At 43.2% G+C, this 27,386-nt stretch overlaps 1 protein-coding gene across 3 annotated transcripts in view; it reads left to right on the top strand.

Annotated features, from left to right (window-relative positions):
• Positions 1–10,509, top strand: part of LOC149449712 (receptor-interacting serine/threonine-protein kinase 2-like) — a 123,589-nt gene extending 113,080 nt beyond the window's left edge. For 2 of the 3 annotated variants that reach the window (XM_089692876.1, XM_089692875.1), the window contains exon 12: positions 704–10,509. In XM_089692876.1, the coding sequence (XP_089549002.1) occupies positions 704–999 (296 nt within the window). In that variant the 3' untranslated portion in view covers positions 1,000–10,509. The remainder of the gene's footprint in view (positions 1–703) is intronic. The other variant, XR_016315376.1, reaches the window with a different exon arrangement.
• The last annotated feature ends 16,877 nt before the right edge of the window (positions 10,510–27,386 follow it).

Below are 27,386 nucleotides of genomic sequence, written 5' to 3'. Positions count from 1 at the left end.
AGGTCGGTGATGTAGTTTGGGGCAGTATGATGGACAGCTTTGTACGCCAGTGTTAGGATTTTGAATTTGATCTGTTGGGCAAGCCAGTGGAGGTATTGGCAGAGGGGGGTGGCGGAAACGGAGCGGTTGGTAAGTTGGATGAGTCTGGCTGCCGTATTCAGGATCGACTGAAGCGGGGATAGCCTGTGGTGAGGCAGGCCAGTGAGGAGGGAGTTGCAGTAATCGAGTTGTGATGAGGGAGTGGAGAAGCTGCTTAGTGGTTTCTGGGGTTAAGAACGTGCGTATTTTAGCGATGTTGCGGAGGTGGAGTTTGCACTGCCGAGGGCCCGGGTCAGTAGGGGGCCCCTGGTACCTTTCATTGGCTTTTTTATAGGCTTTTTTGGGTGTGGGTGATGACACAGGAGCCCCATGATCCCTTATTGCCCGGGGGCCTCATGAGTTGTCAGTCCGCCCCTGGTATTACTGCTTATATGCGTTTGAATTCTCCTCGGCGGGGGTCACAAAAGCCCTGTATCTGCTTTAGCAATAAGTGGCTCCTGCAGTCCCAGGGATCACCTGCAGACACCAAAGTTCTCCAATGTCTTCATAAGTAATATTATGTTATGTAGGGAGAACATGCATTGATTCTCTTTTGTGGTATTATTGTCTTTGAGTGCCCTCTTTTCTGTCTGTTAACTGCCGAGTGTCTTATTTTCTTTTTCAGATCATTCCAACCCCCCTCATCTTTTAAGGTGCAAAAATTGTGTTGAGACTCTGAATAAAAACCGAGAGGTTTTGTTAAACAGCATCACAGAAGGGCATCTTAACCAACTTATTGACACTATGATGTCCAAATTTGTGCTGTCCAGAGATGACGCTGAAAACATTAATGCAGAGCAAACTCGGAAAGCCAGAATAAGGAAATGCATTGAAACCTGCTGTGAAAAGGGGGAAGAGGCCTCTCGGATGGCTTTGGGCAGCCTCCTCGCCAGGAAGATTATTTATATGAATCCTGTGTGATCCAAGTTTTAATAGTAGGAATTACCAACCATCTTCACAACTGTGGGTTATTCTTGCAATTTGTCAAGTTGCATGCTGAATCAAGAGTTTGTAAATCATGCCGGGATCAATGCCTGGAAACGCTGCATAGATTGGCCATATATCAGAAACTGACAACTAATGATTGAAATTTACATATGGTATTCGCTAGGCTGACCTATGGCTGAAGGCCATCCATACATCTCACTTCCAGCAAGAAAACTTCTGTACAGTTTCAGTGACTTTAACAGTAAATCCCAGAGGACTATTTTTGCCTATTTAATACTTTTGATTTAACATGCAACTATTTTTTTCAGTGGTATTTGGTCCAATTCCAGCATAGGTAAAGAATAGATTATATGAGCCTTTTTGTTATTACAATTTTCCTTAGGCAAATGCACAATTCTGTTTAAAATAAATGTAGCATCAGTGCAGATGAAGTACAAGGCCTTACTCTAGGTGAGGGTCCAGTTTCCCATCCTCCCATGAATTACACGTTCTTCTTCGTAGATGGAAATGGCTCCTGAATTGGAAGTTGACGTGCCTTGTATAATTTTGGCACAAGGCATAATACCCTTCCCTATGTCCCAGATCATCGTCCTTCATCCCTGAAATGAGTACAGTGCTTTATTTTCATCAGTGGTATAGCGCTTCTGTCTTGTATTTAATGCATGTACAATATTTGAATAGCCTATAACAGGGGTCTCCAAACTTTCTAAGCAAAGGGCCATTTTACTGTCCTTTGGGCTTTAGGGGGGCTGGACTATGGCCAGTGGGAGTAGAGTTGGAAGTAGAAAATGCCCCGACATCAATGCTCCATCATTGGTTTTAATGGGAGGAATAGTGCCCCATTTTTTATATCAATGAGAAGAAGAGTGCCCATTGATAGTGTCAGTAGGGGAAATGGGGCCCATCATTGGTGTCAGTAGGTTGAAAAGTCCCCTAAGGGCCACATAAAGTCAAGCAAATGGCCACAACCAGCCCCTGGGCTGCAGTTTGGAGACCTCTGGCTTTTAATAACATTTTGTAGCTCTACAAGATAGCCTTGACAGTGTGTGTAAAGCCAAACTTTGTTTTTAGTTTTAGATAGAGTTGGTTAGAACCCCTATAAGGTTTTATTGCTGTCTGTGTCCATGTTTGGGAGATTTAGCCTCTCTTGTTTGTCCTGGTGACTATTGTTACAGGCAGGGCTTTTTTTCTCAGAAAACAAGTGCAGGAACTCCCCCCTTTCTGAATCACTTCTTGTCTCCACCCCCTACCCACCATCTCTTGGTTTCTACCCACCACCCAGTACCGGTTGCTCCTTATATTGAAAACACAGCTAAGTATAATTTTGTATGGAATTTGGTAATGATAACAAGCAAAGCAGTAAAATAGACCACCGCCCCCCCCCCCTCCTGGCAACAATAGATTCCCTCAGCAGCAACGTACCCCAGCAACAATAGACCCCCAACAGCAACAAAAGATCTCCCCAGCAGCCAGCATCAATAGACTCTCTAGCAGCCAGCAACAATAGACTCCTCCCTCAAAGTAGATCCCTTCCAGCAACATTAGATCCTCCACCAGCAACAATAGACCTCCCCAGCCACAATAGACCACCATGAAAAAATAGATCCCCTCCAATGACAATAGGTCCCTAGCAGACAACATGAATAGACCTTCCAGCAAAGCACAGCACCCCTTGCTATTACATACATTCAGTACTGTGTGCTGAAAAAGATCCCTGGTCACAGGTACTGAAAGCTATAGGAAATTGAAAACTGAGCTGTCACAGGAACAGGAGATGATGAGAAATCTTCGAGTGGGTAAACCTCTGATGACAGCAGCCTAGGAGGGGATATCCTCTTACTTTGGAGACATCTCCTCACATGTGGGTCAGGAAGTAAAAAGAAATCTCCCCAGAGCACAGACAGAAAAAAACTAAAAAAAAAAGTATACAAAGTATTACCTTCTCTATCCTCAACTAAAAAAATAATTTTTGCTCTACATACACTTTAAATTGTGTAATATTACATTGTGAAAACTGACTGGCATGTAACCCTTAATTTTAATGTCTGTTTGTGGAATGCAGTTCTCATTAATGTAATGTTCTAACATGGTTCTGGTAAAGTATCACTACATCATCACTAAGGCTCTTTGGTCCAGAAAGTATAACCTCTGGGCTCTTTTAAGGCTCTTGGCTCTGTATCTTTATGGATATATTTTTCTATTATTATTACATATTATCTTTTTACCAAATAGGAAGAGAATATTGAGATTTGGTAAAATGATTGTCGGAGACTGCGTTCCTATATTACCCGACACTTCAACTGCATATTATAAAATAATACTGGAATTGGGTTGGTTGTTGTAGGCAGAGGCCTACTCATTAGTTCTATTCAATTTTATTTATACAATCAAAAGGGAACAGAAATATTGGGGTTGATTTACTAAAACTGGAGAGTGCAAAACCTAGTGCAGCTGTGCATGGTAGCCAATCAGCTTCAAATTTCAGCTGGGTCAATTAGGCCTGGTTCACACCAATGTGTGGTATGATTTGCTTCTGGAAAAAAAATCCCTGATCCTAAGGCTGGCCATACATGGGTCTATCTCTGAACGATTTTTCGTTCGAAAGCCAGACCTAAGAATAATCGGCCGATTTTCGCTCTGTCAGTGGGGCAATGGCAAACCAATTTTCGTGGTTCCTCCCCATTTCGTTTATCGGGCATGCTGGAAAAATTGTGAAAAACTACCTACTTTCAAAATCATTGATGGCACCATCGGATTACAGAACGAACGATTTTTTGATTTTCGATCGAAAAATCGTTCGGAATTCAACCCATGTATGACCCTTTCACATGGAGTGGACCCGTTTGGCAGATCTGCTTGCTCAGCAGGAGATCTCTCTGTTGATCCCCACTGAGCAACTGGATGATAGTTTTGTGTCCGCTCTGCTGCTGCAGAGCAGACACAGAGCTGCTCCCTCCCCTCAATGGGTGTTCGGATGAAAACAGACCATCTGTCCGTTTTCATGCGACCCGATCCGACGGATGTAAGGGGAATTGGATCTCCATCTGTCCCTTTTTGGCGGATTGGATCGGATGTCGGCGGGTGTAAATGGACACATGTCCGTTTATACCTGCCGTTCCATAGAGGAGAATGGAGGTTCCAATGTTGGTCGTCTGCACAGCATTCTAGTTTTCCCCTCCATTGCCCCTTTCCATCAGTGCTGGGTTCACATTAGCTCAGTGAGGGAGAAGAGAAACATTGGAATACTAGTCAGTACCAGTGTGCAAAAGTGTATTTGCTATGGAAGAATAAACCACCTCTAATGTTGGGTGTCCTACATGTGTGGATGTTGCTGTGGTATATAAAACTAGTAGAATAATTTTCCACATTTTAGAATGGGGTGCCTCAAGACTTTCCATAATTTTAAAGGGTATATTGACTGAAAAAAGGTTGATAAACACTGCCCTGGACTGAGTCAGGGCTAGAAGTCTGCAATCAGCAGGGAGTATGAGCTTTGCTGGTTGGAGAGCTATAGGTCTGACTCAGGAGGGGGTGTGTAGAACCTCTGCAGAGAGACCACTGCTATCACACAGAGGACAAAGGTTCTTCCCTACAGCATTCCAGCAGTGGACAGGCTTTTCTACTCAGGCCTTTGTCCTTGAAGAATGTATGGCAAACATTTTGTATTGTGGTGTCCAGTTAAGGTAGACTTGTCCTCATTTTTGCAGGTTTTCACTTGGACAGTACATGAAGGTAAATCTCTCCAACACAGACACCAGATTGGCTATCCAAACCTCCCCTACTCTGAATATCTATATAAAATGTACAAATACATGAAACATATTTTTTTTAGCTCTAGTTCTTTTAATGTTTAGAAATAATCCAGAATTTGTCAGGTTGGGTTGTTTTTAAAGGAAAAAGTGTACTTTGATGGAAAAGATGTACTATATACAGTATACTGACTCTTATAGAGCTTTATTGTATCCTAGCAGGAATTTTAGTAATGAGAAAATGTTTCACCTTGTTATTTTTTTAGGCTGATTTACTAATAAAGTTTAGAATCTTCAAACAATAAATAGTGTGAATATTCACTTTAAACATCAAATTTCATGACTTGCAAAATTCCTGTTTACTTTTTATGTCCAACCATGTGCAAATGAAATAAGTAAACTGGCGTTTGGATAATTTAAGTGAATCTATACTAAATTTATTGTGTGAAGATTCTCATCTTTTTGATGGTTCAGCTTCAATACATCGTGTATACACAGATGAATTGTGTTTCATGTATGCTTTGTAGTTTAGTCTAGTTTATATTAAATATTTAATTTTTTCTTAATTTTTTTATTTCATACTAAACAGTATATATTCAATATAGATATATACATTATCACATACAATATATAATCAATATATATCCACTATATTGTTGATTTTTGTGAGTCTTAACATAGGTTCACACCTAAGCGTTTTCCACAGCATTTTGCAGAAACACACTACAGTCCATTTAACATGATTTCCTATGGGACCTGTTCACATCTCCACGTTTTCACCCAGTGCGTTTTTTGGAAAGGGTCAGAGACTTTTTTTTAACTCAAAAAGTTGTGTTTTTGGTTCCATAGACTTCAATGGAAATGCTGCAGAAAAGCATATAGTACGTTTTTGCCGTGTTTTTGATGCATTTTTGATGCGTTTTGCATTTTATATTCCAATGGTTTTTATTAATTTTTAAACATTATAAAACAGAGGCAATAAAACTCGCCCACACAGGGGCTATCAATTGCACAGAAGCGTTTTGCATTTTAAATCTGCTTAGCAACAAGAAAAAAAATTAAATAAAAGCCGCATCAAAAACGCAGCAAAAATGCATGTGCAAAAATGCAAAATGCACTGCAGAAATGGATCAAAAGCAAAAGCGAGTGTGTATGGCCAGCTTTAGGTGTTTGCTTTGTTGGGTTGCATGGTATTACTAGCAAATGGATGGAGTAGAGTGGGGTGAGATGAGTTACATATAGTTACATGTTAGTCTGGCTGAAAAAAGACAAAAGTCCATCCAGTTCAACCATTAAAAAAAAAAGTTATAATCCTATACCCGCAGTTGATCCAGAGGAAAGCAAAAAAACCCAGCAAAGCATGATCCAATTTGCTCCTGCAGGGGAAAAAATTCCTTCCTGATCCCCCGAGATGCAATTGGATATTCCCTGGATCAACTTTACCTATAAATGTTAGTATCCAGTTCAGGGGCGGACTGACAACTCATGGGGCCCCTGGGCAATAGGGGATCATGGGGCCCCTGTGTCCTTGCCCAAACTCAAAAAAGCCTATGAATAAGGTACCAGGGGTATCTCATGGGGCCCCCTACTGACCCCGGGCCCTCAGGCAGTGCCCGAGTTTCCAAATGGTCAGTCCGCCCCTGATCCAGTTATACTCTGTGTATCTAGGAAAGAATCCAGGCCTATTTTAGCCCTCAGCTCTCACTGTGAAGAAACCTTTCCGTGTTTGGAGATTACATTTCTTTTCCTCCAGACGTGTGTGATAGTAAGTTAGTAATACATTCACCTTTATAACCACCATTTAGTTAAATATTCTGTTTTCCACTTCTTCCTCGGCCTTAAAAGTCTAAAATGGATTCTGTAAGAGCCAGCCTGAGAAGGTGCAAGAGTTCCCAAAAGTGTTGGATTAGATGTGCAGAACTGGGCTATAGAGCTAAAGGATCTATTCATAAAACAGTGAATGTGACAGTCATCAAACATTCTCTGGTGGTGAATCAATCACTGTCATTTAAAACCCATGTACCTGCAATATTCACCTGCAGTCCCTATGGGTAAACTATACACTACAGCCTCATCATTCCACTCTACTGATGTCCCTTTTATTGAAGTTTCCTTAAGTTTAGTCAAAGATATTTTTTGTAAAAATCAGCACAAGGAACAGTAATGCAAAATGTTCCTTTTGTTACTGGCTGGTCTGAACTCCAAAGTCCTCTGCCCCCAAACATACTCCACAGGTATAATCTTCTGGTGCTGCAGGGGTTAATACCATCACTTGACTTGTGACAGGTGCTCATAAGGAGTGCGCACTATTCCAACCATTTCTGCCCTCATCCTTCACAGAAGCTGTACTATAGCAATCAAAAGTGCTCTATGAATGAAGTAAAGGAACCTTTCTTTCATCCACTTGTCCTCCATTCACCGAGCGCTTTTCATTAATGGAAGCTATAGTATATCTTCTGTGAATAGAGGAGGGGGGCGGAAAGGGATTGTATTAACCCCTGTAGCACTAGAAGAATACAATTGTGGGGGCATGTGGGGAAGGGAGGGGGACTTTGAATTTCAACTAACAGACCAGCCTGTAGCACAAGGGACACTTTGCATTGAATTTAAATATGAATGAAAGTACTGTCCCTTGTGCTATTTTTTTAATGAATGCTTTATTAATATATTATTATAACAAAATAATAAAATATTGCAGAAACTATCATAACTGATTTCTATATCAACCAATTACATGTTACCTTTCCTAGATAGGTTTTTTTAAGAGTTCTTATTGCCATATGCACAAAATGTACAGCATAAAAGTACATAAAACATGTTGCATAATATATGAATATCAGTATAGAGCCACATCATCAATCAACATCCAATTACAAGATGACATTCCACAGTGCAGCTTAACTGGTTTCCCAGAGAGATGGAGTTAACCTCAACCACTTCATATATAGCATTAAAAGCCAACACAAATACGTACAGCATTTTTTTATGTTTGTTATGTAGAGGAAAAAAGGGCTATATATAACTGTCTAAAAAAAATCACCAACATATAAAAAAAAGAAAGAAAAATAAAACCAAACATTTTGTATTGAACCACCACCCTCCTATTCCATGCCAATGTAATAACATTAGTGCTCTACTGCCTCCCAGTACAACAAAAGAGCAAATTTATTCAGTAGATGAACGGTAAGCATGTCCTACACACTATACTAGAAAAGAGCAAACAGGTGGCACAAACACCTAGTGCATTATCCACAGTTTATTCAAAATGTATAAAGGACAAAAACAACACAAGCATAGCATGTATGTAAGGCTTTGTATGACAATGGAGATGGTCACAACAATGGGCAGGGTGTCTGACTGTCAGTGTGGTCAGGTTGTTGATGCGTTTCGGGGAATCCCTTTCCTCAGAGCTGGTCACAAGCATTACATACATGCCATGTTATGACTATGTTTTTGTCCTTTATACATTTTGAGTAAACTGTGGATAATGCACCAGGTGTTTGCGCCACTTGTTTGCTGTTTTCCAGTTGCTGACTTCCCCATCTGAGGAGGGCTGATTCCCGACACGTTATCCATAGGCCACCTTTTGTTCTGGTTCCCCTGGCCTTCCTTTGGCAATTGATTCCTGGAGCGCTGGAGAGTACACACTGTTACACACTAACCCTAGGTTCACATCTGTGCAGGGGCGGACTGACCATTTGGAAACTCGGGTGCTGCCCCAGGGCCTGGGGTCAGTAGGGGGCCCCATGAGATGCCCCTGGTACCTTTTTCATATGCTTTTTTGAGTTTGGGCAAGGACACAGGGGCCCCATGATCCCCTATTGCCCGGGGGCCCCATGAGTTGTCAGTCCGCCCCTGCATCTGTGCGGGTGGTGCCACTGTGGATCCGCATGAAAATCCGTGCAGCTGCACCACCTGCACAGAGAAATGCGGACCCGCGGGCGGGTGCCATTAATTCTAATGGCACGCCGCCGCATTGGAAAACGCAACTGTACTGGGAACCGAGGTTCCCGTGTGGGCTGCGTTTTCCAAAGAAGTGCAGGGGCTTCTTCCCCACGTGTCACGGGCATGGAAGTCCATTCAAATGAATGGGCTCTTGTGCCCATGCAAAACGAGGCCTGCACAGCCGCATATTTGTGAACCAGGGGTAATTCTACCCCTCAGAGGCATTCCTCTACCATCTGATGACTCTATCCAACCTTTCCTAGATAGGTTTAGTTAGACTAATAAAGTATGATCTGTAATTGGGCTGCTTTGAAACTTACAATCTCATACTTTGTATATGTGACTAAATAAAACGCTTTGTTTGTGGACCTTTGAGGCTGCTAGAACCAGTTAGAACTACTGCTGTGAAATGGATGTGATGTTAGAATTAATGTAGATGCCTTAGGGAACAATTTTGACTTGAAACAGAGTTCAGATATTGTCATGTCTGCAGTGACCTGAAGGGTTAAGTAGAGGAATAAAGCAAAATACATAAATATTAACAGGATCTAACTAGAGTGTATACTAAAATAACCTCAATTTAGCCCTTCCTTGGAAACACATGGACGGCACTAGTGACTGGCTGAATGTTCGGGTCGAACGGAAGTTCAACTCAAACGTGGGCCATTTGTGTGTTCGTTGAACACATGAACGGTACAGACGTTCGGCAGGCTATTTGCCACAATACACTGCACCCTGACAGTGCATTGTGATTGGCCAAAGCATTGCACCTGACCACATGTTCCGTGCAATGCTGTGGCCAATCACAGGGCATGATGACGTCACAAGGGCTGGGGGTGATCAACCCTATTTAAGAACTGTCATCGCGGCGCAGCTGTCAGACAGCAAGAGCCAACGCCGAGGGCTGAGTGGAATTTTTGTTCTTTTTTTCGGGGTGGCGGTTAGCATTGTGATTCACGTTGGATCTACTTTGGGGAACATTTTTTTTATTTTTAATAAAGGATTTGTCATACTTAGATATGGTAAGATACCGCAAAACACAATGCAGAAACGCATCAAACACAACCTACATAGGTGTGAACCTAGACTGAATGTTCGACCTTGAACCAAACAGGGGAGGGTGTTCAGCCCATCACTAGACAACACTTCCCTAAAATATCTAATTGTAAGCAAACATTAGAGACTCTAACAGGCACTTCCAACCATCCATATACCCATCCACCCACCTACTTCCTGCTCATTCCTATTTGCCAGTGAGGCAATCCATCATAGAGGTGGGCTAATAGATATATGAGTTTGCTAGAGCTAGCTGCAAGTTCCAGAACTACCCAAAACTGGAAGGGCAGACATTCCTAGGCACTTTATACCTGCAACAGTCTCATTAAGGTCCTGCAATGCATTAGTAGGTGATTATAAAAGCATTGTTCATATTATATACTCTTATAATGTAGGTTCCTATAACATTTATTGTAAGATCAAAACTGTTGACCAACCTATTGAAGCTGGCCAACAAATACATATCTTTGTAAAAGGTCGTTAAATTGTTTGTTGTATTTATTTTGTGCCAAAGATCAGTCTAACATGCTTCCACATGTGAATGTATAGATATTACAAGGAAAGAAAATGTTCAGGAATTTATATTTAATTTTGCTGTTATCGACCTGTTATTGGTCTTTTCTGTGCCTTTTATATAAACTGGCTATTTCATTGGAAAAATTGTGTCTTGTATGTGTTATTTATATGTACTTTATCTATGGGATGCATTAAAGACTGAATGTTCTGAAACAAATTACTCTTGTTTGATTGTTTTGGCTTTCTATGTATTTTTGAGACACTAACATGCACCCTATCCCCAACTGCCAGCGCTGAGCCCCTGAAACTAAGTGACCACAGTGGAAGAGTAGCAGCTGAGAGTCTAGAGGCAGGATTTTTTACAACAGCAACATTATAAATGTACCATTTTTCATTAAAATTCAATCCTTATGCCCTGCTACAATTTTGGCCCATTCCTGCTGAAGTCAGGTAGAGGAGCTGCTTGGCAGGGGATAGTAAAGCCAAAGGACAAAGAACAAGTAATGGTCACAATGTGTGTGAAGAGCTATCATGAGCAATACCAATGGTTACCATGTGCTTCCCTGGGGGACAGAATCTAAGTCTTCATTACTGCCCCTGAGTGTGGGGATAGATGTAGCAACAAGATTTATTCATATGAGCACCCTTCTAGTATAGGATGCTAGGTAAATTTAGTTTTTGGCTTGTTCTGTAATCAGAAGAGAAGAGATTGGTTACTTTGGTCTGCTCATGGTTTTACGGGCTGTTTGTTTCCCCTTGCCTCTGTGAGAATCTTCCAGAGCTTAGGGCAGGAAATTAAAATGACTAGCCTAAATATTTACTATGCCCTGGCCTATCCCTGGGCAGGTGTGCCCAGAAGGTAGTCAGGAAGGTGGTAAATAGGCTGAAGCCCTGAGCAGATATTTCCACACCAAGGATGGATCTGTGAGCGTCAGGGGGCTGGTTGCCTCTGAAGCTCTTCTGGACTGAATTCTAGACGTATCTATCAAAGAATCAAGTCTGAGGATGTAGATGCTCTAGGACTTGTGAATACAGACCCAACATTGTAATCAGATAGACCTGCCTCATGCTCCCCAGGTATGAGACTTTAAAGCAGAGCTCCAGTCTCTGGAGAAAAAAATAAGTCAGAAGCTACAAAAACTGTAGCTGCTGACTTATAAAAATCTGCCATTTACCTGTCCCTCAGTCCAATAGTGTGCTCACCGTAACTTGGTTCGCCGGAAATCCTCTGTCCCCAGTGCCTGGCATCTTAAGTGTGGGCACCCAGCTGTGACAGCTTGCAGCTTCACAGCTGGATGCCCACTGCATATGCGTGAGTAGCAATACACATGTTGAATGGTCCTGCAGTCTTCTGGGATCTGTCACATGTCCCAGAAGACTGCAGGGAAAAGGAGACCTTCCCCGTCGGATCGCCTAGGCGGTCGGAGCAGAAGTGGGACTGGGTACCTGTCAAAATTAGATACCCGCTCCCCAAAGGTGGCAAATCCTAATGAGCAATGGGGGATGAGTTGTTAAAGCAGAACTTCCCCTTTTGGGTGGAGCTCCGCTTTAACTATTCTGGAGTTATCTCATGGTCCCTAGCTATGAGAAAATAGACTGTTCTGTAAAATATCTCATGGTTTCCAGCCGTGAGAGCTAGACTGTGCCACCTTTACTAAGAGAAGCATGTCCTCTGCCAACTGTTCTAAGCATTTTAGATCCCATGTCGCTTATCCCTCTTCTATTAAAGTTCTGCAAGCAATAAATCTTAAAAAGACATTCCCTAGACCAGAGTGGAAGGACTGTTGTATATGTGACTTGCAGCCACTGTACTACATATGGAGAACCCATCTAATTCTCACTGGCTCATTTAGGAGTAGTGCTGAGGTTGAAAGCTTAGTTAGGAGAATAGCTAGATTTTGGAATCTATGGAGCAGTAAGTCTCTGGTAGTGCAGGGTCAGAACCAAGGCCAAGACCAGCAATGGCATACACAAATCAAGTATCAGGGCCAGGGGCGGACTGACAACTCATGGGGCCCCTGGGCAATAGGGGATCATGGGGCCCCTGTGTCCTTGCACAAACTCAAAAAAGCCTATGAAAAAGGTACCAGGGGCATCTCATGGGGCCCCCTACTGACCGCGGGCCCTCCCCAAGTTTTCAAATGGTCAATCCGCCCCTGCTCAGGGCTGGGCTCCTGAAATTTAACAAGCAGCTCTTTTCTTTCAATGCTCAGAAGCTGCTCAGTTGTTGCCAGCCACTCATTAATTACCAGCCACTCATTCTTCACAGTGACTCATCTGGATAGTATTACCTGTCTCATTAGTCCAGCCCACAGCCAACCCTTTTTGCTATTTTAGCAGTTTAGCTCATTTCCTCCTTGCCCTTGCATGATCTATGACCTCCAGTGTGTTCCTACCTGTGTTCCTCTCAGCCTGGCTGACTTCTCTTCTGATTCCTGTTCCTTGGCTCCTGACCAAGCTTCTGGTTTCCTGACTCTGGCTCGTCTGATTATCTGCTCTGGCATCCAAACCCTGATTTCTCTTTTGACTACTTTGCTGATTTATTTATTTATTTCAGGTACTTATATAGTGCCATCAATTTGCACAGCGCTTTACATATATATTGTACATTCACATCAGTCCCTAACCCTCAAGGGGCATACAATCTAAGGTCCCTAACTCACATTCATACATACTAGGGCCAATTTAGACAGGATCCAATTCACCTACCAGCATGTCTTTGGAGTGTGGGAGGAAACCAGAGTACCCAGAGGAAACCCATGCAGGCACAGGGAGAACATGCAAACTCCAGGCAGGTGGTGCCGTGGCTGGGATTCAAACCAACGACCCTAGTACTGCCAGGCGGAAGTGCTAACCATTTAGCCACTGTGCTGATCTATGTTGTATTTGCTATTTCATTAAAGGTGTGATTTTAACTGCAATTTCTGTCTCCTCCTGGTTTATGGTTTCTGACACCAAGGTGCCAAAGTACAAATATAACTATAGTCAAGCCTATAGCCAGATTTATTAACTAATACCCATCAAACCTCAGAGACAGTTCAGCAGTTGGTAAGCAAAGTTTGGATTACAAGCCGCACCAGTAGGCATGATGGGAACTAGGTAATTAATGGACATTAAAGGAGAAGGTTCAGCGGAATCTACAATTCTGTATATGTCATAAAACAGAAATATGATACAGCCAGTGTCTAAGATGTGAAAGTTACATAAAAATGACTTTACTGGACACACTGTTAAAAAATGTAACAAACTATGATCACTGAAAATATGCTGTAGTTTCCTTTTAGTGTCTGACAATGGTTTTATAGAGCCATGACTAGCAGGACTCCAGATGTGGTGATTTAATAGCTTTCAGTTCATCTGTAGGATACAGAGCATTTGAAGGGAATTAATTGAAGGGAAACTATTATATTTTGAGTCGTCATTTCTCATCAGAGTCAACATGCTCAACAACCACAGGAATAAAGACAGCACAGCATGTGGATATAACACAATCCGTTTCCCCTTCGTTCTTTCTCTAATTTCTAGGATAGAAAAAAAAAAAACATTGTTAATTAATCTACATCAAGGTAGAGTGGTTTTAAATAAGGGTTCAGTTAAGATTTTGTTACTTTCTACACAATGCACAAAAAAACAGTCAGAAGGAGCAGAAAATTGCATTGATAGAAGCTCTTCTACGATACACGTTCTGGTCACACTGTTTAGGGAAATGGTGAATAATGCAACTATACTGTATCCAGTTATGAACCATCCCACACAGATATACTGCTGCAGGGAGGCCACTCTGCAATGCAAACATACTGTATCTGGTACGTGATCCGGCTCTTCTGGGTAGGCAGCGCGCACCCACATGCACGCTGCCCCGGCTGTGGTGTGATTCGTTACAGCACTAGCTAATCAGCAGGTCCTGGCCAATGATTTATGGCTGGGACCCCCGATGGAGCAGATGACAGAAGAGAGCTCTGTGATTGAAATCAACACAGAGCTCTGTCCTGACAGCGGCAATCTACCTGATTTTGTTTCTCTGCAAAGCAGGGAATAAAAACTGGGAACATCCCTTAATAAAATCAGCACACATTAAACACTTTACACATTGTTAGGTACACAATTAACCCTTTGATTGCCCTTAGATGTTAACCCTTTCCCAGCGAGTGTCTTTAGTACAGTGTCAGTGTATACTATTAGCACTGATCACTGTATTAGTGTCACTGGTGATGTCAGTGTCATTTAGTCAGTTCCCACACAGCGTCAGTTATTGTCAGACTGCCTTCCACACTATCACAATCCCGTTATGAGTCATTGATCCCAGCCATTACTAGTATTAAAAAAAATACATATATAAAAATTCTAGTATATATCCTATAGTTCAGTGTTTCTCAACCGGGGTTCCGTGGAACCTTAGGATTCCGCAAGAAGTCCCCAGGGGCTCAGCGGCAAATCTACAATATAGCGGATGTATACCACCAAATGTATTTTCAGTGCTGTGCATATGTAGCGCTGACAGTCAGTATTGTCAGCGCACATGAATTCTTAGTGATTCCTCTATAGTTCCGGCTCCTATAAAGTCAGGGAGTGAGTGCAGAGATTGGGAGCCGAAGAAGGAGGTGGCTTGTATATGACAGCACTGACTGAGCAAGAACACATGGCAAGAACACATGGCAAGAACACGTGGCTCAGTTGTAAGGTAAGCTCCGACCTGATTCATTGTACAGCCAGCGGCTGTCTGCAACCGCCCCCCCCCGCACTGTGTAATTTGCTCCAGTGGCTCTTTGTCCCCCCTGCACTCTGTACTGCCACAGCACAGCCAGAGTCCTATAGCTGCAGTAATGCAGAGTGCAGGAGGGGAGAGAGAGCCGTCAGGGCACATGGAGGGGAGGCAGGGGGGCGCAGACCCTTTCAGCATGCGTTGATAGCATGGGCTCTCCTTTCTTCAGCTACTACAGAACTTCTTGGAGGGGGCAAGGTTGCTGAGTGATGTAGTGCATGCCAGTAACTCCCCTCTCCACCCTCAACTACCCCACTTTCTGCCTCTCTCCACCCTCAACAATACCCTACCCACCACTCCACCCGCAACAATACCACCCACCTCTCCAACCTCAACAATACCCCCTCACCTCTCCACCCTCAACAATATCCCCCCACCATTCCACCCTCAACAATACCCTCCCCACCACTGCACCCTCAACAATACCCCCACCACTCCACCGTCAACAATACCCCCACCTCTCCACCCTCAACAATACCCTACCCACCACTCCACCCTCAACAATACCCCCTCTCCACCCTCAACAATACCCCCACCACTCCACCCTCAACAATACCCCCCACCTTTCCACCCTCAACATTACCCCTCCCACCACTCCACCCTCAATAATACCCCCATCTACCTCTCCACCCTCAACAATACCCCCCACCTCTCCACCCTCAACAAACCCCCATCCACCTCTTCACCCTCAACAACACCCTCCTTTCATCTCTCCACATTGTACTGTGCCCTGGTGACCTCTCCACTGTACTGTGCATTCTGTCCTTTGAACATGACCAATTTTTTTACTTTCAGTAGGGCTGACTGTGTTACAAAGCAGGATATGATAATGCAGCTTCAGGGCTTGGCTGAAACCTACCTACAGGAAGCAGTAGTCCCAAACCAGGAGTGCACACAGTTGACGGAACAGCAAGACCTCTTATAAGTACTATGCTACACGGTGGAGGGAGTTGCTCAATGCAATGACACTTTGAGGTTGTTTTAGTAAAACTGGAGAGTGCAAAATCTGGTGCAGCTGTGCATGGTAGCCAATCAGCGTGTTCAATTAACCTTCAGCTTGTTCAATTAGGTTTAGACAAAAAAACCTGGAAGCTGATTGGTTTCAATGTAGAACTGCACCAAATTTTGCTTTCTCCAGTTTTAGTAAATCAACTCCTTTGTTTTCTATGTGCCCTGTTCACACCATAACACTGCTGTCTTGTGATTTTTCCTGCTTTTTTTAATCAGAAACCTGCATATGTGTTACAAATTTCTATGCTGAAATAAATGTGCCATACATGATACCAGTGTTGTGCTGTGAACAGGACACACAATGTACTGTACCCTGATGACCTCCACATTGTACTGTGCCTATGCACACAGAAAGAAAGCTGCATTTGTGCCCTTGCAGAGATAGGTGCAGATAAGTTGGGTTTTTCAACTGTGTTGACATTTTTGCACTACAGTGTAGGTTTAGCACTGAGAACCAGATATGTGCAATAATTTCATTGCAGAAAGACTTTTGCTATTTAATGCACAGTTGTTGATATTAGTGACAAAAAGATAAAGGTATTGGCGCTGGTTCTCTTCATTGATATTAATGATAGTGTGGTTGACTTACAGAAGTAAACCATTGTGTTTTTTCATTAGTTGTGTTAAAAACAAAATGGTTCAAGGCCCAATGTGGCGTTTTGTGAGGAGTGAGGTACAAGAGGAGGATAGTACACCTTCATCTTCTACTACAGAAAATTCTTATAAGGCTATTGAGGAAGAATTACAATATTCTGAGTCCTTTGCATGCTCAAGAAGAAACACATTAAGGTCCTAGAGTGACCTAGCCAGTCTCCAGACCTTATTACAATTGAAACTCTGTGGAGGGAGCTGAAAATTCGAGTTGCCAAATGCAAGCCAACAAACCTTAATGACTTGGAGAGGATCTGCCAAGAGGAGTGGGCCAAAATCCCTCCTGAGATGTGTGCAAACCTGGTGGCCAACTACAGGAAACATCTGACCTCTGTGATTGCCAACAAGGCAACAAGGGATTTGCCACCAAGTACTAAGTCATGTTTTGTGAAGAAGATCAAATACTTATTTCCCTCATGAACATGCAAATCAGTGCATCATTTGTTAGACATGCATTTCTTTTGAATTTGTTGTTGCTATTCTGTCTCTCAGTGTTACAATACATTTACAATTTGATTTTTAGACTGATCATTTCTTTGTGAGTGGGCAAACATTCAAAATCAGCAGGGGATCAAATACTTATTTCCTTCACTGTACTTAGCTGACATTTTTAATCACGTAAACCTGATGAACAAGTCTCTGCAAGGTTCTGGAGAAAATATCCTGACTTCAAGTGACAAGATACTTGGATTTAAAAGGAAATTAAATCTTTGGAAAAACCATGTTGTTAAAGAAAATTTGGAGATGTTTCCTATGTTGCTTGGCCTTGGAAGTGAGGAAGGGGACCAGCAAGTTTCAAATCTAGTTGAAAGCCACTTGGATGTACTGCAGAGCAAAATTTTATATTATTTTCCTTTCCTATAGTCCCACTATAAGTCGCTGATCGCCGCCATTCCTAGTAAAAATAAAAATAAAAACATCCCAGTATGTATACCTCCAGTTGTAAATGCTATAACTTTCACGCAAACCAATTAATTTACACGTATTGGGATTTTTTTTAGCAAAGACATATAGCAGAATACATTTTGGCGTAAACTTATAACGAATTTTGATTTTTTAAAATTCGTTTTACTGGACACGTTTAATAGCAAAATGTCAAATTTACTCAAAATTGACGGTCTTTTTTTTTTTATAGTGAAAAAAAACAAAACGCACAGGCGATCAAATACCACCGAGAAAGCTCAATTCGTGGGAAAAAGGATGTAAATTTAATTTGGGTGCAGCATTGCATGATCGCGCAATTGTCAGTTAAAGTAACGCAGAGCCGTAACGCAAAAAATGGTCTGGTCAGGAAGGGGGGTAAATCCTCTGGAGGGCAAGTGGTTAAACAAGGATCGAAGTCTTTACCGAGTAAGTACAGACTGGCTTGTTTAACTTCTATAGTCAAGAAGATATTGTACTTGAGTGTTTAATAAAAAAAAAACACATACTGTAGAAGAGTTTTTGCTAGAAAATAATATGTTAAGCAATAGCATGGATTCACAGAAGCCCAAATTTGTCAAACAAATCTGCTCACTTTTTATGAAGAAATAAGAAAAAGCTTGGACAAAGGAAAGGCTGTGGATCTTTTGTAATTATGCTCAAAAAGTTCAGCCTTGGTTTCATCAGACCATAACACATTTTCCCACATGCTTTTGGGAGACTTCAGATGTCTTTTTGCAAAATTTAGCCGGGCTTGGATGTTTTTCTTTGTAAGAAAAGGCTTCCGTCTTGCCACTCTACCCCATAGCCCAGACATATAAAGAATGCGGGAGATTGTGGTTACATGTACCATACAGTCGGTACTTGCCAGATATTCCAGCAGCTACTTTACTGTTGCTGTAGGCCTCTTGGCAGCCTCCCAGTCCAGTTTTCTTCTCGTCTTTTCATCAATATTGGAGGGACGTCCAGTTCTTGGTAATGTCAGTGTTGCGTCATATTTTCTCCACTTGATGATGACTGTCTTCACTGTGTTCCATGGTATATCTAATGCCTTAGAAATATTGTTGTACCCTTCTCCTGACTGATACCTTTTAACAATGAGATCCCTCTGATGCTTTGGAAGTTGTCTGCAGACCATGGCTTTTGCTGTAGGATTAAGAAAATGTCTGGATAGAACTACTAGAATAGCTGAACTATATTTGGGGTTAATCAGAGGCACTTTAAATGATGGCAGGTGTCTACTGATTCCTATGTAACATGATTTTGAATGTGATTGCTTCATTTTGAACACAGATACATCCCCAGTTATAAGAGGTGTGCACACTTATGCAACCACATTATTTTAGTTTTTTACTTCCCCCCTAAAAGATTTCAGTTCATTTTTCAATTGAGTTGTACAGTTTATGGGCTACAATAAAGGTGGAAAAAGTTCAGAAATGATTTATTTTGTCTCATTTTTTTATATCACAGAAACCCGATATTTTAACAGGGGTGTGTAGACATTTTATATATACTATACTTACTTAGAGCCAAGCTCGCCCAATGTAAGTATGCAAAAATATTGGCGTTCCACTTTAAGGCTTCTCAGTCAGCCACTATATCCCTAGTTGACATCTTTGTACAATACTTTCCAGTGTTATTTTAATCCAATATTACTTCAAACTGGTAAGTTGTAAAATGTTGTGCTTTATGACCTTGACATATTTTCCTATCAGATAAACCTAAAGCAGAAGAGTATATCCATCTTGGTCAGTTCTGCTATGTTGACAGTCAGGGAATAGCATGCTGTAGAGTGCTTTATGATTCTGGTATCAGGAACTAAATCATAATTCCTCAAAACTTCTCACTGACACAACATAAATGTCAGAGAAAACAGCCCTAAATTGCTAAGCTATACCACTTGTTTTTAGACATAATATCTGCTAATTTCAGCCATGTGGCAGATATTTTGTAGAAAGAAACACTGGATATGGCAAATAACAATTGTAAATGTTATGTCTGTGAAGATTTTAGGAAACACAAAATCCTCAGTCATGCTATACTGCCACATGAAACTATAGGCGTAAAATAATATAGTAACAATTAACCCTAAGGGCCAGTCAGGGGCGGACTGACCATTTGGAAACTCGGGCACTGCCTGAGGGCCCAGGGTCAGTAGGGGGCCCCATGAGATGCCCCTGGTACCTTTTTCATAGGCTTTTTTGAGTTTGGGCAAGGACACAGGGGCCCCATGATCCCCTATTGCCCAGGGGCCCCATGAGTTGTCAGTCCGCCCCTGGGGCCAGTTCACACCACATGCAGTCCAGTGCATTTTTTTCTGCATCAAAAACTCATTGATAGTTGGTTACATGGTTTCCAATGGCAAAGTTCACACCAGTGTTTTTTTTTAAGTCATATGACCAGCACAGCACCAATCAGGGCAGTGTAGACACAGACTCATAGTGCAGAAGTGCACTGCTGATGTAGAGAGCATACATCAGCAGAGTAATAGAAGCCCTCCAAAAAAATCTTTCCCTGCAGATGCCAAAGAACAGAGAAATGACCACACAACAGCACTGCAGGAATAAAGCACTTAGAGGATTAAAGAAAAGGAAAAAAGTAACATGATATATATCAGTGGTCACTAAATGGCGGACCATGGTCCGGAACTGGACTGAGGGACAGTCCTGTCCAAACTGCAGCCATTCCACTGCCACGGCTGGGTGTCCTCTTCCAGGCCTCTCACCCAGCCACCGATGTCATCCTCACAGTGGGCGGGGTGTGAGGAGCTGCAGATTGGGACTGAGGGGTGGGAACTGGTGATTACCCAGCTTGCTAATATGTAAAGACGTCCGCTCTCTGCAGCTTGAGACAGAAAGTTGGAGTCTTTTCATATTAGCAAGCCAGGCAATCGCCCTCTTGTTCATATAATAACTTGGGTAGCTTCCGCCCCTCAGTCCCGATCTACAGCTCCTCCCAACCCCGCCCACTATGAGGATGACAAGAGTGGCGGGGCACTGTGTTGTGTTAGGGGCACTGTGTTGTGTTAGGGGGTGCTATGTTGTGTTAGGGGCGCTGTGTTGTGTTAGGAGCACTGTGTTGTGTTAGGGGCACTGTGTTGTGTTAGGGGGTGCTATGTTGTGTTAGGGGCGCTGTGTTGTGTTAGGGGCACTGTGTTGTGTTAGGGGGTGCTATGTTGTATTATGGGCGCTGTGTTGTGTTAGGGGGTGCTATGTTGTGTTAGGGGCGCTGTGTTGTGTTAGGGGGTGCTATGTCGTCTTAGGGGCACTGTGTCAAGTTAGAAGTGCTGTGTTGTGTTAGGGGCGCTGTGTTGTGTTAGGGGGTGCTATGTTGTGTTAGGGGCACTGTGTTGTGTTAGGGGGTGCTATGTTGTGTTAGGGGGTGCTATGTCATGTTAGGGGCACTGTGTTGTGTTAGGGGCACTGTGTTGTGTTAGGGGTGCTGTGTTGTGTTAGGGGCGCTGTGTTGTGTTAGGGGGTGCTATGTCGTCTTACGGGCACTGTGTCGTGTTAGAGGCACTGTGTTGCGTTAAGGGTGCTGTGTTGTGTTAGCTGGTGCTATGTTGTGTTGGGGCACTGTGTTGTGTTAGGGGTGCTGTGTTGTGTTAGGGGCACTGTGTTGTGTTAGGGGGTGCTTTGTTGTGTTAGGGGCGCTGTGTTGTGTTAGGGGGTGCTATGTTGTGTTAGGGGCGCAGTGTTGTGTTAGGGGGTGCTATGTCGTCTTAGGGGCACTGTGTCATGTTAGAGGTGCTGTGTTGTGTTAGGGGGTGCTATGTTGTGTCAGGGGCACTGTGTTGTGTTAGGGGGTGCTATGTTGTGTTAGGGGCACTGTGTTGTGTTAGGGGGTGCTATTTTGTGTTAGAGGCACTGTGTTGTGTTAGGGGGTGCTATGTTGTGTTAGGGGCACTGTGTTGTGTTAGGGGTACTGTGTTGTGTTAGGGGCACTGTGTTGTGTTTGGGGCACTGTGTTGTGTTAGGGGTACTGTGTTGTGTTAGGGAGTGCTGTGGTGTGTTAGGTGTTTTGTGTTGTGTTAGGGGGTGCTGTGTTGTGTTAGGGGTGCTGTGTTGTGTTAGGGGCACTGTGGTGTGTTAGGGGGTGCTATGTTGTGTTAGGGGCACTGTGTTGTGTTAGGGGTGCTATGTTGTGTTAGGGGCACTGTGTTGTGTTAGGGGGTGCTATTTTGTGTTAGGGGCACTGTGTTGTGTTAGGGGGTGCTATGTTGTGTTAGGGGCACTGTGTTGTGTTAGGGGTACTGTGTTGTGTTAGGGGCACTGTGTTGTGTTTGGGGTGCTGTGTTGTGTTAGGGGTGCTATGTTGTGTTAGGGGCGCTGTGTTGTGTTAGGGGGTGCTATGTTGTGTTAGGGGCACTGTTTTGTGTTACGGGTGCTGTGTTGTGTTAGGGGCACTGTGTTGTGTTAGGGGTGCTATGTTGTGTTAGGGGCACTGTGTTGTGATAGGGGGTGCTATTTTGTGTTAGGGGCACTGTGTTGTGTTAGGGGTGCTGTGTTGTGTTAGGGGCGCTGTGTCGTGTTAGGGGGTGCTGTGTTGTGTTAGGGGGTGCTATGTTGTGTTAGGAACACTGTGTCGTGTTAGGGGGTGCTGTGTTGTGTTAGGGGGCACTGTGTTGTGTTAGGGGGTGCTATGTTGTGTTAGGGGCACTGTGTTGTGTTAGGGGTACTGTGTTGTGTTACGGGTGCTGTGTTGTGTTAGGGGTGCTATGTTGTGTTAGGGGCGCTGTGTTGTGTTAGGGGGTGCTATGTTGTGTTAGGGGCACTGTTTTGTGTTACGGGTGCTGTGTTGTGTTACGGGTGCTGTGTTGTGTTAGGGGTGCTGTGTTGTGTTAGGGGCACTGTGTTGTGTTAGGGGTGCTATGTTGTGTTAGGGGCACTGTGTTGTGTTAGGGGCACTGTGTTGTGATAGGGGGTGCTATTTTGTGTTAGGGTCACTGTGTTGTGTTAGGGGCACTGTGTTGTGTTAGGGGCACTGTGTTGTGATAGGGGGTGCTATATTGTGTTAGGGGCACTGTGTTGTGTTAGGGGTGCTGTGTTGTGTTAGGGGCGCTATGTTGTGTTAGGGGGTGCTATGTTGTGTTAGGGGCACTGTGTTGTGTTAGGGGCACTGTGTTGTGATAGGGGGTGCTATGTTGTGTTAGGGGCACTGTGCTGTGTTAGGGGCACTGTGTTGTGATAGGGGGTGCTATGTTGTGTTAGGGGCACTGTGTTGTGTTAGGGGGTGCTGTGTTGTGTTAGGGGGGCTATGTTGTGTTAAGAACACTGTGTCGTGTTAGGGGGTGCTGTGTTGTGTTAGGGGGTGCTGTGTTGTGTTAGGGGGTGCTATGTTGTGTTAGGAGCACTGTGTCGTGTTAGGGGGTGCTGTGTTGTGTTAGGGGGTGCTATGTTGTGTTAGGAGCACTGTGTCGTGTTAGGGGGTGCTGTGTTGTGTTAGGGGGTTCTGTGTTGTGTTAGGGGCACTGTGTTGTGTTAGGGGTGCTGTGTTGTGTTAGGGGGTGATATGTTGTGTTAGGGGCACTGTGTTGTGTTAGGGGCACTGTGTTGTGATAGGGGGTGCTATGTTGTGTTAGGGGCACTGTGTTGTGTTAGGGGCACTGTGTTGTGATAGGGGGTGCTATGTTGTGTTAGGGGCACTGTGTCGTGTTAGGGGGTGCTGTGTTGTGTTAGGGGGTGCTATGTTGTGTTAGGAACACTGTGTCGTGTTAGGAGCACTGTGTCGTGTTAGGGGGTGCTGTGTTGTGTTAGGGGTGCTATGTTGTGTTAGGAGCACTGTGTCGTGTTAGGGGGTGCTGTGTTGTGTTAGGGGGTGCTGTGTTGTGTTAGGGGCGCTGTGTTGTGTTAAGGGGCACTGTGATGTTTAAAGGGGCATGGCGATGTAAAGGGGGGCATTGTGAGACTTCTTTAAAGAGGGGACTGTGATGAAGAGGGGACTACAGTGCGAAAGGTAATCTAAAGATTATAATGTATACCGGGGGACCGTGACGTATTATATCGTTACTGAGATTCGGACCTCTGCTGGAAGGAAATTTTGCTGACCGGACCTCCGTAAATTTTATTCCAAGACCCCTGATATATATGATTTATGTAAATGAATTATGTCAATTAACATGTCTCTGTTTAGTATCACTTTAAGACAGGAGAAATTACATCGATCCATTGAGGGCTCCCTCTAGTGGCTAATTTACACATCTGTGTATTTTGCAGTTTTGTGCATATCTTGATAATTTATATTATTATAAAAAATAAATTGTGTGCAAATACTTTTTTCCATTTATTAGAAAACATAAAAATATACAATCACTGAAAATACACTGCACTTTAATAAAATAGCTGTGGTCAAACCGCCCCAGTGTTTTTATTTTAAAGGCATAACTTGTGCACTTGTGTTTCTCTTCCTTTTGAAATGAATTTGATTTTGCCCATGTCCTGATTCATGTTTTTGTGCCATGAATAGCTAATGGATCCCATCAGTATAGTATGACTGGACCAAGAGTTGCTGAATTCAAGTTTCCAGCTCTGTGGAAAATGTAGCTTCATGTAAATGAATTCTTTTATGTGACTATACTATCGAACGTTATGCAAACTTCCTCATTTTCTGGCGTAGTCAGCAGGTACATACATTTCAATATTTATAGAGGGAAATACAGGTATTTCTTTTAGTTTATCAAACCCAGGAAAGCTGACTAATGAAAATACAAAAACATAAATGTAGTCAGAGCTACGTTCAATAAGACAAACAGCAATGTAGAAATAGAGTAACCAAAGCAAATAGACATAAGTCGACTTTTTATCAATTGTCATAAAATGACTCCTTGGACTGCCTTGGAAAAGTATAATTAAACTGCATCTGAGCACCACAAATTGAATAATTCATTTAATTAATTTTTAATATTCACAGCAAAGTCACCCATCCATGTCTCCATGCTTTTTTTTGTTGAGAAATCACTTTGCAAATTACCCCCTAGCACACCCCATTGAGTAACAGCAGATGATTCCTGTAATCAATCTGCCCTTAGCTCAGGCATGCAGACAGCTGTACTTAACTGAAAGCCCCTTCTCCCTTCCTCCGGATGAAACAGATGAAAAAAAAATGCAGATGAAGACTCCTGAGATAGATGACATCATTTTAGCCTAGGTCAGAAACCAGGAAATTACTAAAGAAATGTAAAATAAAAAGCATTTAAAATAAGTAAATATAATATACCTTCCAATTTATTTACTAGTGCTAGCAGCATATGGATTAAAAATAGTTCCTTTTGATTGAGAGAGTTTAGTTCTTCTTTAAAGGATAAGTTGAACTTTGGGAATAGGTTACATGTTCCGCCCATTTTTAGTATCCGCCCCTGCGGGCATGTCATTCTGCTGATCGTGGAGCCTATGATTTCCAGGCTCCTAACAAAAACAAAATGTTACAAAAAAATTGTTACAAAACTCCAATATGGAATTCAGCTTGCAACTTGCAATTTAACATTTATATTTTGAACCCACCAGGCTGCTGTCACTGCACTAGTCCAGGCATAAGTCACGGATGCTGTCACTTGTACTGGACCAGTCACAGTCACGAGTATCACTCCCCTTGAATACATGTGGCTGCAGGGCATTACATTATTACATTACATCAAGTTTATATAGCGTCAAAGCGTTTGCTCAGCGCTGTACAATAGAGGGGGGGACAATACATGAAACAGTACAGCAACAACAAACAGCACACGAGGGGTTAGAGGGCCCTACTCTTTCGAGCTTACAATCTAGGAGGGAGGGGGTAGTGGTACAGGAGGAAGTGGCTGTGGGGGATGGAGTGGTAGGAGGAATGAAGGAGAACGGCTGTTAGGTGAGGGAGGGGTAGGTTTCCCTGAAGAGATGGGTTTTCAGGGAGCGCCTGAAGGTGAGGAGGGAAGGTGACAGTCTGATGGATTGGGGTAGTGAGTTCCAGAGGATGGGGGAGGACCTGGAGAAGTCTTTCAGACGTGCGTGGGAAGAGGAGACCAGGGGGCAAGATAGAAGGAGGTCCTGTGAAGAGCGAAGGGTACGGGTAGGGTGATACCTGGGAATCAGGTTGGTGAGGTAGTTAGGGGCAGTGTTGTGAATGGCTTTGTAGGTCAGAGTGAGTAGTTTGAATTTGATGCATTGGGCAATAGGGAGCCAGTGGAGGGATAGGCAGAGGGGGGTGGCAGAGGTGGAGCGGTTGGTGAGGTGGATGAGTCTAGCCTCTGAGTTCAGGATGGTCTGAAGCGGGGAGAGCCTGCACTGGGGTAGGCCGGTGAGAAGGGAGTTGCAGTAGTCAAGGCGTGAGATAATCAGGGAGTGCACGAGTAGTTTAGTGGTGTCTGGGGTAAGGAAGGTGCGTATTTTGGCGATGTTGCGAAGGTGACAGAGAATGCATCTGCTGCTCATGATTGGCCAATTACAAGTAAAAACGGGCAATCTCGCTCAGGTGAGTTTGGATTAAGATTTGAACATGCCTAAACTCATCCCTACTAGCGACCCTAATACATCCCAGTTTTTTGGTGTGTTATACTGAACTATGTGTTGTTAGTATTTCTGTGTTGTATTATGTTGTAGATATTGAGTTTTTACTATGGGAAAATAGGTGTACAGGGAAGATTAATTTTTTTTCCAAACCAGGGTTTCCTAGTAAGTAAGGCAGACCATAGACAGAGCGAATTTTCGCGAAAGTTCCCTTGATTTCCCCATCAATACAGTCAGTGTTGACGGGAACCCCTCCCGTGGAGCTATTGTGTTCTCTGGGTGGGGAGGCGTGGGAAGCCATCCCCGCTGGGAGAACACAGTGATTCTTGCTAGCGGCTGTAACAGCCACTAGCAATAATCACATTTAAAATCTGGCAGGCTGGTTGTACCCAAGCAGGGGCGGACTGACAACTCATGGGGCCCCCAGGCCATAGGGGATCATGGGGCCCCTGTGTCCTTGCCCAAACTAAAAAAAAACTATGAAAAAGGTACCAGCAGCATCTCATGGGGCCCCCTACTGACCCCGGGCCCTCGGGCAGTGCCCGAGTTTCCAAATGGTCAGTCCGCCCCTGTACCCAAGTTAATTGACTAATCAACTTGGGTATGTTCAGCCTGCCCATATACGGTTTGAATCTCGGCCAGTTCCTGATGAACCGGCTGAGATTCAAACCAGCTGAGATTGAAACCGTCTATGGCTGGCTCAAGTATGCATTTTTTCTGTTTTTTAATGGTAGACTATACGTAGTAAATAAAGGCCAGTGCACACAGGCTTTTGAGATCAGTAAAAGCCAGTGTGAGATCAGATTATGGCAAAGTTATGACAAATACATGCTAAACTTATGCAAACCATGTATATTCATGGCAAACAGATATAAAATGCACCTCAAACATTGGAGCCCTAAATATGCTGTTTTGGTTTATATTGTGAAGAAAATGTTTGCTGTTTCACTGTCTTGGTTGCTGAACTAAATATTAGGTGAACTCTTTCTTTGCTTTGAAGATCTGGGACAATTCTTTTATTATGTTCTGTTCTGTACAGAACCTCACAGTAGGATAAAAAAACTTCTCTGTGTCTTATTCTACTTGTCATAAATATAGGGGCCAGGAATTTGCAAAACAATCAATTTTACTGCATGCTACATATTTCTATACAACCAACACCCAGGAATGTGGAAGAAATGAAGATTCCACATTTTTTTAATAGAGAAAAGGGCAACATCGTTATTTTCACTTTCTACTCACATTATTTAACTCATAAAATGCCTAATA

This window comes from Staurois parvus, unplaced genomic scaffold, assembly GCF_062004578.1.
Source record: "Staurois parvus isolate SC_StPar_1 unplaced genomic scaffold, SC_StPar_1.0 ptg000607l, whole genome shotgun sequence".
NCBI lineage: Eukaryota > Metazoa > Chordata > Amphibia > Anura > Ranidae > Staurois > Staurois parvus.
This window is presented reverse-complemented; position numbering and strand designations above follow the sequence as displayed.